Genomic DNA, 17,943 nt, shown 5'->3' with positions numbered 1-17,943 from the left:
GATTTTTCAGTTCATGAATCTGCCCTCTGCACACGGCAGACCCACAGTGAAATGATACTCTTGGGCAGAATGATGGAAATTCACAGGTGTAACTCACATGGTTACTTGGGGTTTCAGGAGGTGAGGCTCAGCAAATAAGAAAAAGAGAGGGCACTACAAAGTGATCCTGGCACTGAAAATCCATCCTGAACCCTTGAAAGTGAAAGTGTTAGTTGCTTAGTCATGTCCAAATCTATGCGATCCCATGAATTGTCACCTCTGTTTATGGGATTCTCTAGGCAAGAATAATGGAATAAGTTGACATTTCCTTCTCCAGGGGATCTTCCTGACCCAGGGATTGAACCTGGGCCTCCTGTATTGCAGGCAGACTCTTTATCATCTGAGCCATCTGAATCTTTAGGCACCAAATAACTCAGCAGCAGAACGCAGGGAGAGAAAACTACTAGAAGCACAAAGAGAAATCCACCAGATTACTGAGCAAGCTCAGGGCTTCCCTGGTGGCTCAGATGGTAAAGAATCTGCCCACTAGTGCAGGAGATTTTGGTTCAATCCCTGGGTCAGGAAGATCCCCTGCAGAAGGAAATGGTGGCCCACTCCAGTATTCTTGCCAGGGAAATCTCATGGACAGAGGAGCCTGGTGGGCTACAGTCCATGGGGGTCACAAAAGAGCTGGACATGACTGAGTGACAAGACAATAGAGCCAATTCATGCCAGCGGGTCACGAGGACCATCTGTGATGAATGGGTGGGGTACAGGTGTGTAGTACTTCTGTTTTGAGTCCCACACTCACTTTGGGCCGCTTGAAAGGCTGTAGAATGACATGGGAACTTGAGAAAGAATGTATTACATGCCTCAGAAGAATGGATTGTCTGATGTAACTGCCTACGTTTGTGGGTTTTCCCTTCTTGACTGTTTCCTCTTCGTTTTCAGATCGTGGCCAAGAGATACAGAGATTTTGAATTTCCTCCTGAAATGACTGGCATCTGGAGGTACTTGAACAATGCATATGCTCGGGATGAGTTCACAAACACGTGTCCTGCCGACCAGGAGATTGAACACGCATATTCAGATGTTGCCAAAAGAATGAAGTAAAGCTGGGCTGTTTTCTGTCTCATTTCTCAGCTGTGTGAGCTAGACTGTGAAACGAGTGTCTCCTTTGTGTTTTCCTCGCAGTGACCATTCTTTGCAAAATAATGCCCATACTTTAGCTATGTGGATACCATAGCATGATCCACTCAACAGGAAATCACTCCTAGCCTTGTAATTTGTCAGCTCACTTGTGTATCTGAATAATACCAGTGTCTGTTGTTATACACTCCAGTTGTCTGGTTTATGTTCATTTATATCTTTGGCATTCTGGGACCTTGTAATCCATGATATTTAGGGCATGTGTTGTGCAGTTTACGTTTCAAAGCAAATAAGGTTTGGATTCAAACCTTATTTATTACTAAACTCCTTTTTTTTTTTTTAAATGTGTTTTTCTCTGATAGTTCTCAAAATCATGCATAACCTATTTTTCTGCTCTAAAATGGTAGTTCAACTATTTTAAAACAAAATAATTTTTATAATTACAAAGTGATACTCGCTTATTTTAATATTTGAAACAAAGTCAGAAGGTATAAAAAAGAAAGACAAAAGTCACCTAGAATTTCACTACACTTATATAACTACTGATAGTGTATCAGTGAGTATCTTCCAAGTCTTCAGACTCTTTCACACACTCGCATTCACACCACATATCATTTCTTGCCTCTGTGGTATTGTGTTAGTTTATTTTCACGGACTGGTGAAGGGACTGACCCCCCCTTGGTGATACCTTGATGGTCAGCCCTAGAGGACCTAAAACAGAGATTCGGCACCACAGACCTCGAGAGAGCACTTGTGGCCAAGTTTCAGAGGGATGGAGAACCTCGGGGTCCACAGAGATGTGAGGACTTGTGAAGACCAGCGGGGACCGCAAGCAGTGGGAGGGCACCCCCCCCCCAACCTTGTTCCTACCTCCATGATGCCTCTGTCCCTGGTTCCAGGGAAGGCATGGAGGAGGGTGCCTCTGTGTGTCTCTCCTGGCTCTCTTTCAGAGGCCTCTTACTCCCTCCCTCTCAGACATCACGCCTGCGGGAGGACTCTTAACATCATCTGTGTGGCAGAATCTCCTTGCCCCCTGTTGAAACGTGGACCAAGCACATCTCGATTCTTCAGATGGTGTAACACTGCACCTTTTTGGCCATGATGTCATGTTGGGCTGGCCTGGATCCTGCTGGATCTCTGCGCTCTCTAGCATCATTTCAAGGTCAGGCAGGGAAAATCCAGGGAGATTTAATTCTTGGTGACTCCTCTTGGGCAGTTGTGGTAAACAGGCCATATGGGGAGGAAGTAGAAAGTACTGAGTCAAAAGAGTGTTCTGGTTCATCTGTGCCTTCCCCTCCCCCACCCTGAGCCAGCTTCACAGCGACAGCTGTGTGTGGGGGCTGGGTTCCTACTCAAGGCTTGGAGGACAGAATAGGAGACTCCTTCCATGCTCATCTAAACTCCCAGGGTTCCAGTGTTATCCGCCAGGCTGTGTCCTTTTGACATTGGCACACGCCTTCCAGAAAACTCGCTTGTGGAGTTGGAGACAGCATGTGATTGATGTTAAAAACATTAGAAAAAAAGTATACATCTGTTCACTGGGCGATTCATTTGGAAGAAAGGGAGATGCATTAACATTCTGAGATTTCTGGGATTTAGAAAAAGATGTCTAGTAAGAGGAACAAAGCCCTTCATACGGTGGCCGCTTTCTCTTCCCTCGTACTGGATCCAATGGTTTAACCAGGGGCAGCCAAACTCCCAGCCCTCCACTCACTTTGTTAGCCATTTATTTAGGAAGTTGTCTCTGGCATGTGTCGTGGTGATTCCTGTCTCACATCTGTTTAGGAATCAGATTCTGAAGATGAGTTTTACCATGTTACATTTAAATTTAGTAAATGAATTGCTGCTACTAGTGCCAGGTTTGTATTTTTAGAAGTTAAAGCGATCTACGTAAACCCTTTGTGCCTTACAAATTAAACAAATTATGAAAATATTTATTTGGAACCAATATCTTTAATTTTTCTTTATTTTACTTTGCATCCTCCACTGAGATGGGGTGTGTGTGTGTGTGTGTGTGTGTGTGTGTGTGTGTATTGCTTCACCTGATCCTTGCCTGATGGAAAAAGATGGGAAGTCAGTTATAAGATGTGAGTTGCCCCAGGACACCACTAAAATGACCATGACCCACATTATCCTAGGGATAACCCTATATTACACTATTTTAAAAAATAAAAAGGTAGGATGGGATTTCCCTGGTGGTCCAGTGGTTAAGAGGCCTTCCAATACAGGGAACATGGGTTTGATCCCTGGTTGGGGAGCTAAGATCCCACAAGCCACCAGGCAACTAGATCCATATAACACAACTGCTGAGCCTAAGCGCCACAACTGGAGAAGCCCATGCCCCTCAAAATGACCCAGTGCAGCCAAAGTAATAATAATGTTAGATTAGGTGGGATAGGAGTTAATACTTACAGGAACTTTCGAAGGGGACCCCCACTGAGAAAGTGAACTGAAATGGGCTTCCTTTAAAGTGATGAGAGTGTGACTTCCCTGGTGGTCCACAAGTTAACACTGTGCTTTTACTGCAGGGCATGCAGATTCCATCCCTGGTTGGGGAACTGGCATCCCACATGCAGTGTGGTCAAAGAAATAATAATAGTAAAATTGCAATAGCAACTTTGAACTAGAAAGTATTGCTGTCGTTGTTCAGTCACTAAGTCGTGTCTGAATCTGTGACCCCATGGACTGCAGCACACCAGGCTCCCCTGTCCTTCACCAGCTCCCAGAGCTTGCTCGAATTCATGTCCATTGAGTCGGTGATACCATCCAACCGACTCATCCTTTGCCTCCCTCTTCTCCTGCCCTCAATCTTTCCCAGCATCAGGGTCTTTTCCAATGAGTTGGCTCTTTGCATCCAGTGGCCAAAGTATTGGAACTTCAGCTTCAGCATCAGTCCTTCCAATGAATGTTCAGGGTTGACTTCCTTTAGGATTGACTGGTTATCATTAGTTAAATTAGAAATTATCTGTATTAGAATTGTGACACTCAAAGACATTTTCATGGAGCCTTAAAGAGGTCCGAAAAAATGCATGTGACCTGTGCTTGCCCAGGTGGCTGACATACAGGTCTTGCAGATAGCTCCATTTTTAAGTGTAGTTGGAAATCTCTTGGTTCCTGGCAGCCTTCCCCTCCCAGGGACCCCACACCCCCTTTGCAGGGCCCTCAAAAGCTGTTCTTGTGCTGGCAGGTGAGAAGTACCCCAGGGTTGTTCACCTGCCTTGAAGTCTTCTCCAGGCGTGCATTTTTGAAACAAAATGCATTTGTTCTTGCAAACATACCATATGTGTGTGTTAGTTGCTCAGTCATGTTCAACTCTGTGACCCCATGGACTATAGGCCACCAGGCTCCCCTGTCCATGGAATGCTCCAGGCAAGAATACTGGAGTGGTTTGCAATTCCCTTCTCTGAGGGATCTTCCCCACCCAGGGTCAAACACAGGTTTCCTGCATTGCAGGCAGACTACCATCTGTCACCAGGGATGCAAATAACGAGTTGTGAGAGCAGCCCTCCTTTGAGGCTGATCCTGGGAAGGTTCTTGGGCTAAGGAGATTCTGTTCTTGCTTTTAGTTGCCCAAGAGGCTGGACAATTCAGAAAAAATTAGCTTTACTTCTGAATACAGAATCTCCAAGTGTAGGCTGAAAACGAATATGAGTGCCACAAAGGTGTACTTTCTGGGCATGGTCCAGCAAACAAGGATGCAACCTGTTTAGCCCAGGAATGAACCTCTGAGACCAGTGGTCTCAACAGGTTAGCTGTGAACTACAGGACTATCCCCAGGAACTGAGTATATGCCCAAGCCCCCACAGACAGACTCAAATGCACATACTTCATACACATACACTCATGTACGTACACACTCACATATGTTCATACACACTGACAGCATGCTCATAGAACTCTCTCACACCTGTTCAGATGTTAGGAGAAACACACTGACTAAAACCATCCCCCTTGACCAGGTACCACAGTAACCATCTGCTTGAGATATTTTATGAGAGGATGTCCTGGTGAGGAACACAGAACTAACAAGCCACCACCAATCAGAAGAATTCAGGCAAAGTCAAAAGGAAATGCCGTATATCTGACCACCTACCAGAATCCTTTTCACTGGCGTCCATGTTGGCTGAGCAATGTGTGCGCCACCAGGAAGGACTCTGAGTCAGAATGATTGGCCAAAGACAACCCAGAAACTAATCCCATCACCATAAAACCCAAGACTGCAAGCCATGTGGCAGAATAGTTCTGGGTTCCCTTACCCTGCTGCTCTCTACTGGAGCACCCCTTCCCAATAAAATCTCTTGCTTAGTCAGCACACTTGTTCTCCTTGGACAGTTCTTTCCTGAGTGTTAGACTCAGAAATGTAAATGAGAGCCCACTCTCATGGCCTGGAAGGGATCCCCCTTCCTGCAACACAAACGCACAAACATTCACACACATCCCCACAGATACACACAAGCATACTCACTCATGCAATACAGTCACACACACTCATTCACTCATGTACCCATATATGTGCCACACACACACACACACACACACACACACACACACACACACACACAACTTGTATGGTGAGGTCCAGGTTCCTTCCTTCACTGACCAGATAACTGAACAGAAACAAACTCTTGGCAACATTCCACAGGTCTCCTTCCCCACCTCCAGTGGTTCGCTATTAGGCTTTGGAAAAAAAACCCCAACCTTTCTTTCACAGTTAAGAGAACCAAGGTGTGCATCATCCTAAGAACATGTAATTCACAAAACCCTGGCTACTTAAGGTGGATCAGTTAGAGGATGTTTGTTCACGTTATAGTTCTGAATTCTTTCTGGAAGCCCACAGAACTGACACAAAAACTGAGTTTGGCTGCAGCTAGGGCTTCCCTGGTAACTCAGACAGTAAAGAATCTGCCTGCAATGTGGGAGACTTGAGTTTGATCCCTGGGTTGGAAAGATCCCCTGAAGAAGGGAATGATGACTACCCACTTTAATATTCTGGCCTGGAGAATTCCATGGACAGAGGAGCCTGGCAGGCTACAATCCATGGGGTCACAAAGAGTCAGACATGACTGAGTGAGTTTCACACACACAAAATGCCCAGGGTTGAGGTTTGTGACCTGGGGGGAGGCCCAGAGCCCAGACCTGCTGCTGAGCCCTGGGCAGGGTTGTCCCATCCGGCTGTTCTGGTCATGTGCACATGTGCTAAGTGGCTTCAGTTGTGTCCAGCTCTGCGACCCTAAGACTGCAGCCCGCCAGGCTCCTCTGTCTGTGGAATTCTCCAGGCAGGAATACTGGAGTGGTTGCCACGCTCTCCTCCAGGGGATCTTCCCAGCCCTGGGATCAGACCTGCATCTCTCATGACTCCTGCCTTGGCAGGCAGGTTCTTTACCACTCACGCCACCTGGGAAGCCCTGTTTCTGGTCATACCATATGCCAAAGTATTTGAAAGGTACACAGGAGTCTCTGAAACACTTGCACGTAATTTACCAACAGTGTGGACTACACTTAAAAGAAGCAAAAGAATCACACAGGTCATTCTACCAAGGTTATTTGCTTCTTGATTTTAAATCTTTGACAAGCCGGAGGTGTAGAGGCCTGTTTGTGGGGTTCCTTTTCCTACTGATCTTGGGCTCCCTCAAGATTGGAGACAAGAGGAATGAGAAATGGATTAGAGAAGTGCCTAGAATTCTAGGAGAGACAGAGCAGCAGGATCTGTTTTGCCTCCATCATAATTGTTCAACTTTTGTTTGCAGCTCACTGGTCCCAAATCTTAGGGTTATTTGGTGTTGGTTCAGGTGTTGAGCAAGCCATTTTGGTGTCTATTTTGGCATTTTTTTTCTGGCTAAAGCAAGGGAAAAAAGAATTTGTTGTATTGGGTGTGATACCAGAATACACAAAAATTAAAAAGAAGTAAGAAAAAAATGTGTCTTACTTTTGTAAACTGTGCAGTGATAATGACAAAATAGAACAGCAGCAGAAAGATGCCTAAGAACATGAGTAATAGGAAGCAAATGGGTGAGTGGGCAAAGTGCACACTTTTACCAGGTTCCTGAGGTGATGCTACCACGGATGATGCAATAAAGTGATCAAGTGCGTTTGGGTAGCACTTTACAAAGCCTGGGCCAGTTTGTGGTTCCATAGGTCATGGGTGTGTGTTGGAAATTGAGGTGGATATGGTGACCACAGCAAGGTGGCTGCCCTCTTGCCTCATGGTCCTTGAGGGGCTTTCCTGGATTCTCTTCCAGGTGGCACTAGTGGTAAAGAACCCGCCTGCCAGCACAGGAGACATAGGAGACTTCAGTTTGATTCCTGTTTTGGGAAGATCCCTTGGAGGAGGGCATGGCAACCCATTCCAGTATTCTTGTCTAGGGAATCCCATGGACAGAGGAGCCTGGTGGACTATAGTCCATGGGGTCACAGAGTCCAACACGACTGAAGAGACTTAGCACACACACACACACTCTCATGAGTGGGGCATGCTGGCCACCATGGTGACGTTCTTCTGTCACCTCTGGGGGCCTTGTACCAAGACGTTCCAGTCAGAGAATCAGAAGCTGGACAGTAGCAATGAATGGATGGGATTGGGAAGCAGAGGGGAGTGGCTAAGGATTGTCTGTCTCAAGTCTCTCATCTGAAAACTCAGTGGTGGGCTTGATTGGTGGGTTTCAACCTTGATGGCATATTAGAATCGGGCATGTATTTCTCGAAGCATCATCCAGTCCACAGGCGAAATATACAGCTGTGGCGGACGCAGTGCTGTCACCTGGCGCCCACTGTGGGCACAGGTGTGTGACTCATTAATGAACTGGACAGGAAAGCATGAGTGTTTTGTTACCTGGTGGTCACTACATGATGGAAAACTTGGAAAAAATGGAACTGTCTAGAGGTATACAGAGCTTTCATTTCCCTCATCCTTCCTGCCAACCTGCTCTCAACCAAGAACCATGTGGAAGAAACAAAGAAGCACCAGGGGGAACAATGCCTTGAACAGATTGTAACCATGTCAGACTTATTGGTATATGTGTAATTGTGTCTCAGGCACATATTCAATGTACTTATGTACATGTCTTTCTGCAGATACATAGTATATATGTCTGTACATTATATGAAGGCATGAATGTTTTATTTTAAGCTGCTATATCCATGTGCAAAAACATATACAGAAAAAAAAAACAACATTGGGGACAACTGTATTTATAAGGAAACTTTATTTTGCAGTGATTTAGAGTATTTCCTTTGGGAGATTTTCGCCTTTAAAGTAAAGTAACTTCACAAAATAGAAATTTCTGACTATAGACAACCCAGATAGCTACCCAGAATTTCTTATCATTGTACTCCATGAAAGGAGAACCAGCACCAACTGGAACTAGTTACATTTGTGGTTTTCTTTATATTGCTGATGTCATTAAATCTGATGGTTCAGACTTTCACTGTGTCAGGAAAACAATCAGTTTGTGGTAGGAGTGATTCATAGTGATACTGGTTTAGTTGGGAATATTCTGGATTGTTTTGATCACTCTCTTCAATAGAGGAACTTAAGGCACCCTGTATGAATAAGAGATGCCTTGTGTAAAAATATATGCCTTGTATACAAACAGAACTCATACTAATTCCTGAGTCATGTCCATTAATATACAAGGCCAAAGAAGGCAGAACTATTTCTTTTATCCACAGCAACATCCCGAGCACTTAGATTCAGGTAGTACTGGGCACATAGGAAATATTCAGTAAATGTTAAATGGATCAGTCAGTCAGCTCAGTTGCTCAGTCATGTCTGACTCTTTGCAACCCCATGGACTGCAGCACGCTAGGCTTCCTTGTCCATCACCCACTCCCTGAGCTTGCTCAAACTCATGTCCATCAAGTTGGTGATGCTATCCAGCCATCTCATCCTCTGTCCTCCCCTTCTGCCTTCAATCTTTCCCAGCATCAGGGTCTTTTCCAATGTGTCAGTTCTTTACATCAGGTGGCCAAAATATTGTAGCTTCCGCATCAGTCCTCCCAATGAATATTCAGGACTGATTTCCCTTAGAATAGACTGGTTTGATCTCCTTGCAGTCCAAGGCACTCTCAAGAGTCTTCTTCAACACCACAGTTCAAAGCATCTTCTTCAGCACTCAACTTTCCTTATGGTCCAACTCTCCCATCCATGCATGACTACTGCAAAAACCATAGGTTTGACTAGATGGACCTTTGCTGGCAAAATAATGTCTCTGCTTTTTAATATGCTGTCCATTTGGTCATAGCTTTTCTTCCAAGGAGCAAATGTTCTTTAATTTCATGGCTGCAGGCACCATCCATGGTGATTTTGGAGCCCCCTCCAAAATAAAGTCTGTCACCATTTCCATTATTTCCCCATCCATTTCCCATGAAGTGATGGGACCAGAATGTTGAGTTTTAAGCCAACTTTTTCACTCTCCTCTTTCACTTTCATAAGGAGACTCTTTAGTTCCTCTTCTCTTTTTGCCATCTAGGGGGTGTCATCTGCATATCTGAGGTTAATGATATTTTTCATGGCAATCTTGATTCCATCTTGTGCTTTATCCAGCCTGTTATTTTGCTTGATGTACACTTCATATAAGTTAAATAAACAGGGTGAGAATATCCAGCCTTGACATACTCCTTTCCTATTTGGAACCAGAACATTGTTCCATATCCGGTTCTAACTCTTGCTTCTTGACCTGCATACAGATTTCTCAAGAGGCAGGTCAGGTGGTCTGGTATTCCCATCTCTTAAAAAATTTTCCACAGTTTGTTGTGATCCACACAGTCAAAGGGTTTGGCACAGTCAATAAAGTAGATGTTTTTCTGAAACTCTCTTGCTTTTTCAATGATCCAGTGGATATTGGCAATTTGATCTCTAGTTCCTCTGCTTTTTCTAAATCCAACTTGAACATCTGGAAGTTCTCGGTTCATGTACTGTTGAAGCTCGCTTTGAGAATTTTGAGCATTACTTTGCTAGCGTGTGAGACAAGTGCAGTTGTGTGGTAGTTTGAGCATTCTTTGGCATTGCCTTTCTTTGGGATTGGAATTGAAACTGACCTTTTCCAGTCCTGTGGCCACTGCTGAGTTCTTCATATTTGCTGGCATATTGAGTGTAGCACTTTTAACAACATCATCTTTTAGGACTTGAAATAGCTCAACTGGAATTCCATCACCTTCACTAGCTTTGTTCATAGTGATGCTTCCCAAGGCCCACTTGACTTTGCATCCCAGAATGTCTGGCTCTAGGTGAGTGATCACACCATCATGGTTATCTGGGTCATTGAAATATTTTATATAGTTCTTCTGTGTATTCTTGCCACCTCTTATTATTATCTTCTGCTTCTGTTAGGTCCATACCATTTCTGTTCTTTATTGTGCTTATCTTTGCATGAAATGTTCCCTTGGTATGTATAATTTTCTTGAAGAGATCTCTAGTTTTTCCCATTCTATTGTTTTCCTCTATTTCTTTGCATTGATCACTGAGGAAGGCTTTCTTATCTCTCCTTGCTATTCTTCGGAACTCGGCATTCAGATGGGTATATCTTTGCTTTTCTCCCTTGTCTTTAGCTTCTCTTCTTTTCTCAGCTATTTGTAAGGCCTCCTCAGACAACCATTTTGCTCTTTTTGCATTTCTTTTTCTTGGGGATGGTCTTGATCCCTGCCTCCTTAAGTGTGAATTTTGCAGTAAGGAGTTCATGATCTGACCCACAGTCAGCTCCCGGTCTTGCTTTTGCTGACTGTTTAGAGCGTCTTTATCTTTGGCTGCAAAGAATATAATCAGTCTGATTTGGGTATTGACCATCCGGTGACGTCCATGTGTAGAGTTCTCTCTTATTGTTGGAAGAGGGTGTTTGCTATGACTAGTGCATTCTCTTGGCAAAACACTGTTGGCCTTTGCCCTGCTTCATTCCATACTCCAAGGCCAAAGTTGCCTGTTACTCCAGGTATCTTTTGACTTCCTACTGTTGCATTCCAGTCCCCTATGATGAAAAGGGCATCTCTTTTGAATATATGTCTGAATTCCTGAGTGAACTCTGCTGGTAGGCTTGGTTTTATGACCTCTTGGATTTTCTGTAATATAGTTTTCAGATCCATTTTGCCTCTTCACACTGATACTCATCATGAATAAGGATCCATATTGAACATTGATTCTTGCCCTCTTTACTTTGTTGATAATGAAACTGCATGTGCACAATAATGAGAGGCTCTTTCTGGGAGGCTGTGGATAGCTTACTGTAACCTGATCTGCACAAAACGTGGTGAGGAGCAGAATGGCTGAAACTTTGAAAACGGTAAATGACAAAGGTAAATTTGTTACATATTTTTGGAATTCTGGGTCGTTAGGGTCATACTTCTGGGACTTGGCATGTGACGCTCTTTGGTTTTCTAGGGATATGGGCTGAGGCTGTGTCTGTTTTTTTTTGGTGTCAGACAACAGTTGTGGATGAAGGCTTCCCCAGTTAGGTGATGAATGTACTTTTAGCAAAGCAAGAAACTCCCCCTAACTCAAGAGAAAATTGAGCTATATATCCCCTGAGTGAAAAACGCACTTGTTCAAAATCTTCATTCGACTTGTTTAAGTTCCTAAGAGAGCTAGGATCATTTAAAAATCAGGGTATCTGAGTTTTAGACTAGTAGTAATTTAATGTGTATTATGCACCAGATACCACTCTAAGCATCTTACATATGTTACTTCATTTAATCCTGCAAGTGGCTTACATCCAACTTAGAAGGAAGAAGCACTATTATTAGAAAAAGAGAAAACTGACACAGAGAGGTAGTCAGCTCATTGCTGCGTGTGACCCTGGTCCCTGAGCACCATGCTCTGAAGCACAGAATTTCCTGATTCTTGAAGAGCACTGGACAGGACCCTCTGGGAAGAGGTAAGGCACACTGTGTGGTGGCAGGAACTCGGGGTGAAAAGTGAGAATGTGGCCCAGGTTTCAGCAGCAGAAGCTCATGGTTGCCCCCAGTGATTTATTGATGCTCCTTCAGCTTCCATTTCCCCATTTCTACATAAGGTGTCTAATAATGTATAAAAACATCAATCTTTGTCACTGTCAAATGGACATAAAGAGAATTTTCTGGACTATCCAATACTCTTATGCTTTTCTTTTAAATAAAAATAAGCATGAGCATAGAACTGAAAACAACTAAGATTGTCAAACGACAGTGACTGTCTAAGACTGGTAGCATTGAAGATAGCAAAAGTTGTGCACCATGGATCTTAAAACTGGACCTTTCCTCGAGGGTCTGAAGATTTTACTGAATGAAGGAGAATAAATATCTGTGTATTTATAGGCAACATGAATTCATAGGGAATACTTCTTTTAAAAAAATTGTCAAATTTAGAATGATATCACTTTATTTACAATCTTCACTTTAAAATTTATATTTAATTTTTTAAAACATTTTCAGAGATACACTGAAGTTGCAGGTCACTATGAAGGACTATTCTTTTTCTGTATTTGTTGCAAATAAATTGTCAACATTATGCCTGATTGTCCCTGAATACTTTAGTGTGTATTTCATACAAAGTAGCAGACACTTAATCATAATACAACCAGCAATATCATGAAATTGACACTGATATATTAGTGTCATCTAATCCTCAGATCCCATTGTTTTGATGGTTGTTCCAGTAACCTCCCTTATGACATCCTTTCTGTCTTCCTTTCCTTGGTCACACGCCTTTTTTTGATTTATATTATCATTTGTGTACATATGTCTTATCTTTCAATTTAACTATAAATTCCTTCAGTTCAGTTCAGTTGCTCAGTCATGTCCGACTGTTTGTGACCCCATGGACCACAGCACGCCAGGCCTCCCTGTCCATCACCAACCCCCCGAGTTTACCCAAACTCATGTCCATTGAGTTGGTGATGCCATCCAACCATCTCATCCTCCGTCCCCTTCTCCTCCTGCCTTCAATCTTTCCCAGCATCAGGGCCTTTTCCAATGAGTCAGCTCTTCACATCAGGTGGCCAGAGTATTGGAGTTTCAACTTCAACATCAGTCCTTCCAATGAACACTCAGCACTGATCTCCTTTAGGATGGACTGGTTGGATCTCCTTGCAGTCCAAGTGACTCTTGAGTCTTCTCCAACACCACAGTTCAAAGCATCAGTTCTTCGGCGCTCAGCTTTCTTTGTAGTCCAACTCTCGCATCCATACGTGACTACTGGAAAAACCATAGCCTTGACTAGACGGACTTTTGTTAGCAAAGTAATGTCTCTGCTTTTTAAATTATTTTAATAATTAAAATGACATATTTCAATATGTTGGTCATAACTTTCCTTCCAAGGAGCAAGCATCTTTTTATTTCATGGATACAGTCACCATCTGCAGTGATTTTGGAGCCCCCCAAAATAAAGTCAGCCACTGTGTCCACTGTTTCCTTATAAATTCCTTGCTAGCAGGATTTTCATATTCCATGCTTAGTGTGATGGTTTATGTATATTATAATAATTACTAGTTAATTAAAGAATGATCTGAGAGTTGTATTATTTTTTGCTTTTGGTGTGGTTTCATCAATGAAGGAGATGAAATTGGTAAATGTCACTATTTCAAATACTGTACTTTTTTGAAAGATCAGTGTAAAAAGTAATGTTGCCTTCTTAAATATAATTTCAGAAATATGTATTCAAAGATTCAGAACTGATAACTACCTGAATAGAAGTTAATCATTACTAACTCAGAAATAGTTCATCGGATTTTTGTGTGCTTTTTTCCAATGTTTTAAATTCAGTAAGTGACGTTTTGTCTTAGGCAGCCTCAGTATGGTATGGTCGTTTCCTTCTTGTTAATGCAGTTTCAGAGGCTTTTGCCTCAGAAGCTGTTGGAGCTGCTGGAGGAAGTTTTCCCTTTTCCCAGGTTGCCTTGACCTTTGAATGCCAAGTAGATTGACTGGATGTGTGAACTTTCTCATCCCAGTTCATTGATCCCAAGGTGAAGCCAAGACTTGGACCCAGTTGTAGTTTATTTATTTTGTACTCAATGCAGAACACAGTTCTCCATGTTTTTTCAGTTGTTAAAGACTCTGTGTTTACCTACGACTCACAGAAATGAGGTGGCCGCCACGTGACCACGTGTCTGGGTGGACCTCTGGGGCCCTTCCCATGTTCCTCCCCCTCCTGCCTTTACAGGTGGAGTGGAGCTGCATTAAATAGGCTGAAGTTTTGTTTCTGCCTGAGATGAGGTGGCTTTCCTGAACCAACCCTCTTCTTCTGCCCTTACACACAAGGCACAACAGAAGGTGTGGTTCCAGCCACGTGAAACCAGTATGTGTGCCAGTCCCCAGGGGACTGGGGTTCCAGCTGCACTTCTCATTCATCATGTCTTATAAGGGGCAGCACCCCAACCCAGTGGAACTGCAGCAGACATTTCATGTCTCCTCTGCATTATTGAAGGTGTGGGGAGAGTGAGTGGGCAGGCTAAACAAGGCCAGCTCAGTGACATGTCCTGGCCCTTGTAGTGTGTCCACCCCCGAACCCTCGCCTTTCCATCGCAGCTGTATCACCACCACTTCCTCTTTATCTAAAAAATTCTATGCTCAGCCATAAAAAAGAACAGATAGTACACAAATTATATACTTTGGAAAATACTACTGTGCTACAGTTGAAATAAACCCAGGCTTTCAGAAATTTATCTGTTATAAAATGTCAAGGAAAGTGTCTATTATATAATTATAAATTAATATTGTTAGTCTTTACCTGTTACAAAATAATTGAACTTTTTCCAGTTATGTTTCTTTTCACCAAGAATTATTATGTGAAAATGGCATCTTAACTATGTCCAGCATCAGAGTGGAATGAGATGATCTCTGTCTCTTTCCCCTTCAATATATAATCAGTAAAATATCCATAACTCAACAAAGATGCCTCTGCTCAGCACGTCAGGTCTCTGGAGAGTTCCTTGGATCTGTGCATCTGAAGGCGGGTGTGTAGGGCACGTGGAGAAAGCGGAGCCTGAGACAGAGAAGGTGATCCTGGATCACCTGCCTGTGATCGTGGACTGGCTGGGGGCTCAGCCCGCATCACTGGGGAGCCTGGCAGCACTGGTCAGGCAGCTTGTATAGGACTCCAGCCTCCTGACCACTGAAACGCCTGGGCCATGGGAGCTGGGCATCAGGGACTCCAGCCACCTGCCTCCTGACCCCCCAGGATTGTGCCTGTGGACCCCACACCCTGGATATGCAGGAGGCCCCGGAATGTGGTGGAAGTGATGCACATCCCAGTAACACCAGCAGCAGTACCCAGGTCACCTGCAGCACCTGCAGAGGCCACGCAGGTGGAGACACACAAATGTATGCCACAGCGCCACCTACTGGAAATCGAAGACAGCGCTCTAATTACAGACCTTTTAAAATGTTAGCTCTTAGCAGCTTGGCTGGTGAAGAATCTGACTGTGATGCAGGAGACCCCAGTTCAATTCCTGGGTCAGGAAGATCCCCTGAAGAAGGGATAGGCTACCCACTCCAGTATTCTTGGACTTCCTTGGTGGCTCAGCGGGTAAAGAATCTGCCCCCCAATGTGGCAGACCTGGGTTCAACCCCTGGGTTTGGAAGATCCCCAGAAGAAGGGGAAGGCTACCCACTCCAGTATTCTGGCCTGGAGAATTCCATGGACTGTATAGCTCATGAGGTCACAAAGAATCGGACATGACTGAGCAACATTCCCTTCCCTTAAATGTTAGAATCAAGTTAAAAAAAAAAAAGCTTTACCTAAAGAAGAAAGGTGTTGCCTACTTCACATGTGCCTGCAGAAGAACAGCTCATCCAGCACCATGAAAAACCAAGGTGACATTGTGTTTCAAAAAGAAATCAACAGTCTTCCAGGAAAAAAAAAAAAACACTTAAGGAGTATTATCCAAACGAAAGACAATTCAAAATGGCCATTGTGAAGAAGCACAGGAAAACTCAGAAAGGCATTACAATGAGATCAAGAATAATATTATTGTACAGGAGGTATCCTTTACCAAAGAGACTGAAGCTCTAAAAAACCAACAAACAAAAATTCTAGAGCTGAAGAACTCGATTAAGAAGATGAAAAATTCATTAGAAAGTACTGGAAATAGAGCAGACCGTGTGGAAGAAATAGTGAGCTTGAAGATATAAATCTAGAAATGATTCAGATAGAAGAGAATAGAGAATTAAAATCTTTAGAAAGTAAGGAAATCCTACAAGAATTCTTCGATTCTTTTATAAGGGGCAACAGAGTAATGGGTACCCAGAAGGAGAAGAGAGAGAGAAGGGAGTAGAGCAACTGTCTAAAGAAATAATAGCTGAGAACATCCCAGACAGGGGAAGGAAGTGGATAAGCAAGTCCATGAGGCTAAGAGAACTCCTAATTACTTCAACACAAAAAGACCTTCTCCAACACACATTATGTTAAAACTGTCAGAAGTCAATGACAAATAATTTTATAGGCAGCAATAAAAAAAAAAAAAGGAACCCTACAAAGGAACTCCCATTGGGCCATCATCAGATTTCTCAGCAGAAACCCTGCAGGCCAGGCAAGAGCAGAATGACGTTCTTAAAATACTGAATGATAAAAAATGCCAGCCAGAAATACTCTCTCCAGCAAAGTTGTCCTTCAAGAGAATGAAGATTGCCCAGGATAATATGTACAATTGTAAATACCATGTGAAAGATGGCATTTTAAGTAGGAATTTCAGGAGAGGGAGAAGAGAAGCCACGTGGATATTTCAGGGATGATTTCCTGCCTGAGGTTAGAGCAAGCCTGATGTGTTCAAGGACCAGTAGGGAGGCTCAAAGGAAACGGTGTGAGCGAGGGGAATATAGCTGGAGGTCATCAGAGATGTGGTGAAGTACCAGCTCCTCAAAGACGCTGAAGCACTGGGGGCCGTTGTCATGGAGCAGGATGCCAAGGCAGATGCCAGGGAGTATTAGGTGAGCCCTGGCTGGCACAGGTGCCAAGTGCCTGGTGTCCACATGGGGCTGAAGAGGTCACTGGGCCTCAGGCCTGAGAAGTTTGAAACCTGTGTGCTCTGGTTTGTGGCTACAGCTGAGGCCGGAGGACCCCCACGTTCTCACACACCCGCGTTTTGGATCACCTGTGCAGGTGGCTCCCCTGAGCGAATCACCTGAACAGCGGGGAAAGAAGAGATCAACCCCTGCGCGCCTGAATCAGGAAGAGCACCTTTCCACTGGCTGTGTCCCTCCAGCGCCTGCTACTGGCAGAGCTTAACATTGTGTTCACAGGGCAAAAGGCAAGATGCTGTAAGGCCTGTCCACTATGTGAAGAATGGGGTCAGTGGGGTAAATTGAGGGCTGAGAGTCAATAACTGGCATGGACAGTAGGGAGGGTTGAGGCTTGGAATGTTTGTTCTTATTTTGCGTATAAGTCCCATGTCACTTGTGACTCTGTAAGACTCAAGTATTGCTCATATGAAGGTGCCTCTGGAAGGAAAAATTTATCTGTGCACTTGGATCTGGCTTGGGATCTCCTTGGAAATCTTTCAAACTTTATTGTGCGATATAACTGTAAATATTTATTTCAGGTCTGAAACAGTATTGGAAATATATCTGAATAGAGCCTTAAATTTGCCGTAATGTTTAATAATGAACTTTTAAAAATTTTACTTATTTTTTAACTGAAGGATGATTGCTTTACAGAATTTTGTGGTTTTCTGTCAAACCTCATCATGAATCAGCCATAGGTATACATATATTCGCTCCCTTTTGAACCTCCCTCCCATCTCCCTCCCCATCTCACCCCTCTAGGTTGATACAGAGCCCCTGTTTGAGTTACCTGAGCCATACAGCAATTTCCCACTGGATATCCATTTTACACGTGGTAATGTAAGTTATTCTCTC

The 17,943-nt window shown here is 43.7% G+C and overlaps 1 protein-coding gene across 1 annotated transcript in view; it reads left to right on the top strand.

Annotated features, from left to right (window-relative positions):
* CLIC6 (chloride intracellular channel 6) overlaps window positions 1–1,315 on the top strand; it is a 59,656-nt gene extending 58,341 nt beyond the window's left edge. Inside the window, exon 6 of the mRNA XM_012185952.5 lies at window positions 931–1,315. Coding sequence (XP_012041342.3) covers window positions 931–1,092 — 162 coding nt within the window. The 3' untranslated portion in view covers window positions 1,093–1,315. The remainder of the gene's footprint in view (window positions 1–930) is intronic.
* The last annotated feature ends 16,628 nt before the right edge of the window (window positions 1,316–17,943 follow it).

The sequence above is a fragment of the Ovis aries genome, chromosome 1 (assembly GCF_016772045.2).
Source record: "Ovis aries strain OAR_USU_Benz2616 breed Rambouillet chromosome 1, ARS-UI_Ramb_v3.0, whole genome shotgun sequence".
NCBI classification, from domain to species: Eukaryota; Metazoa; Chordata; class Mammalia; order Artiodactyla; family Bovidae; genus Ovis; species Ovis aries.
Note: the sequence above shows the minus strand (reverse complement) of the source record. Positions and strands in the feature narration are given on the sequence as shown.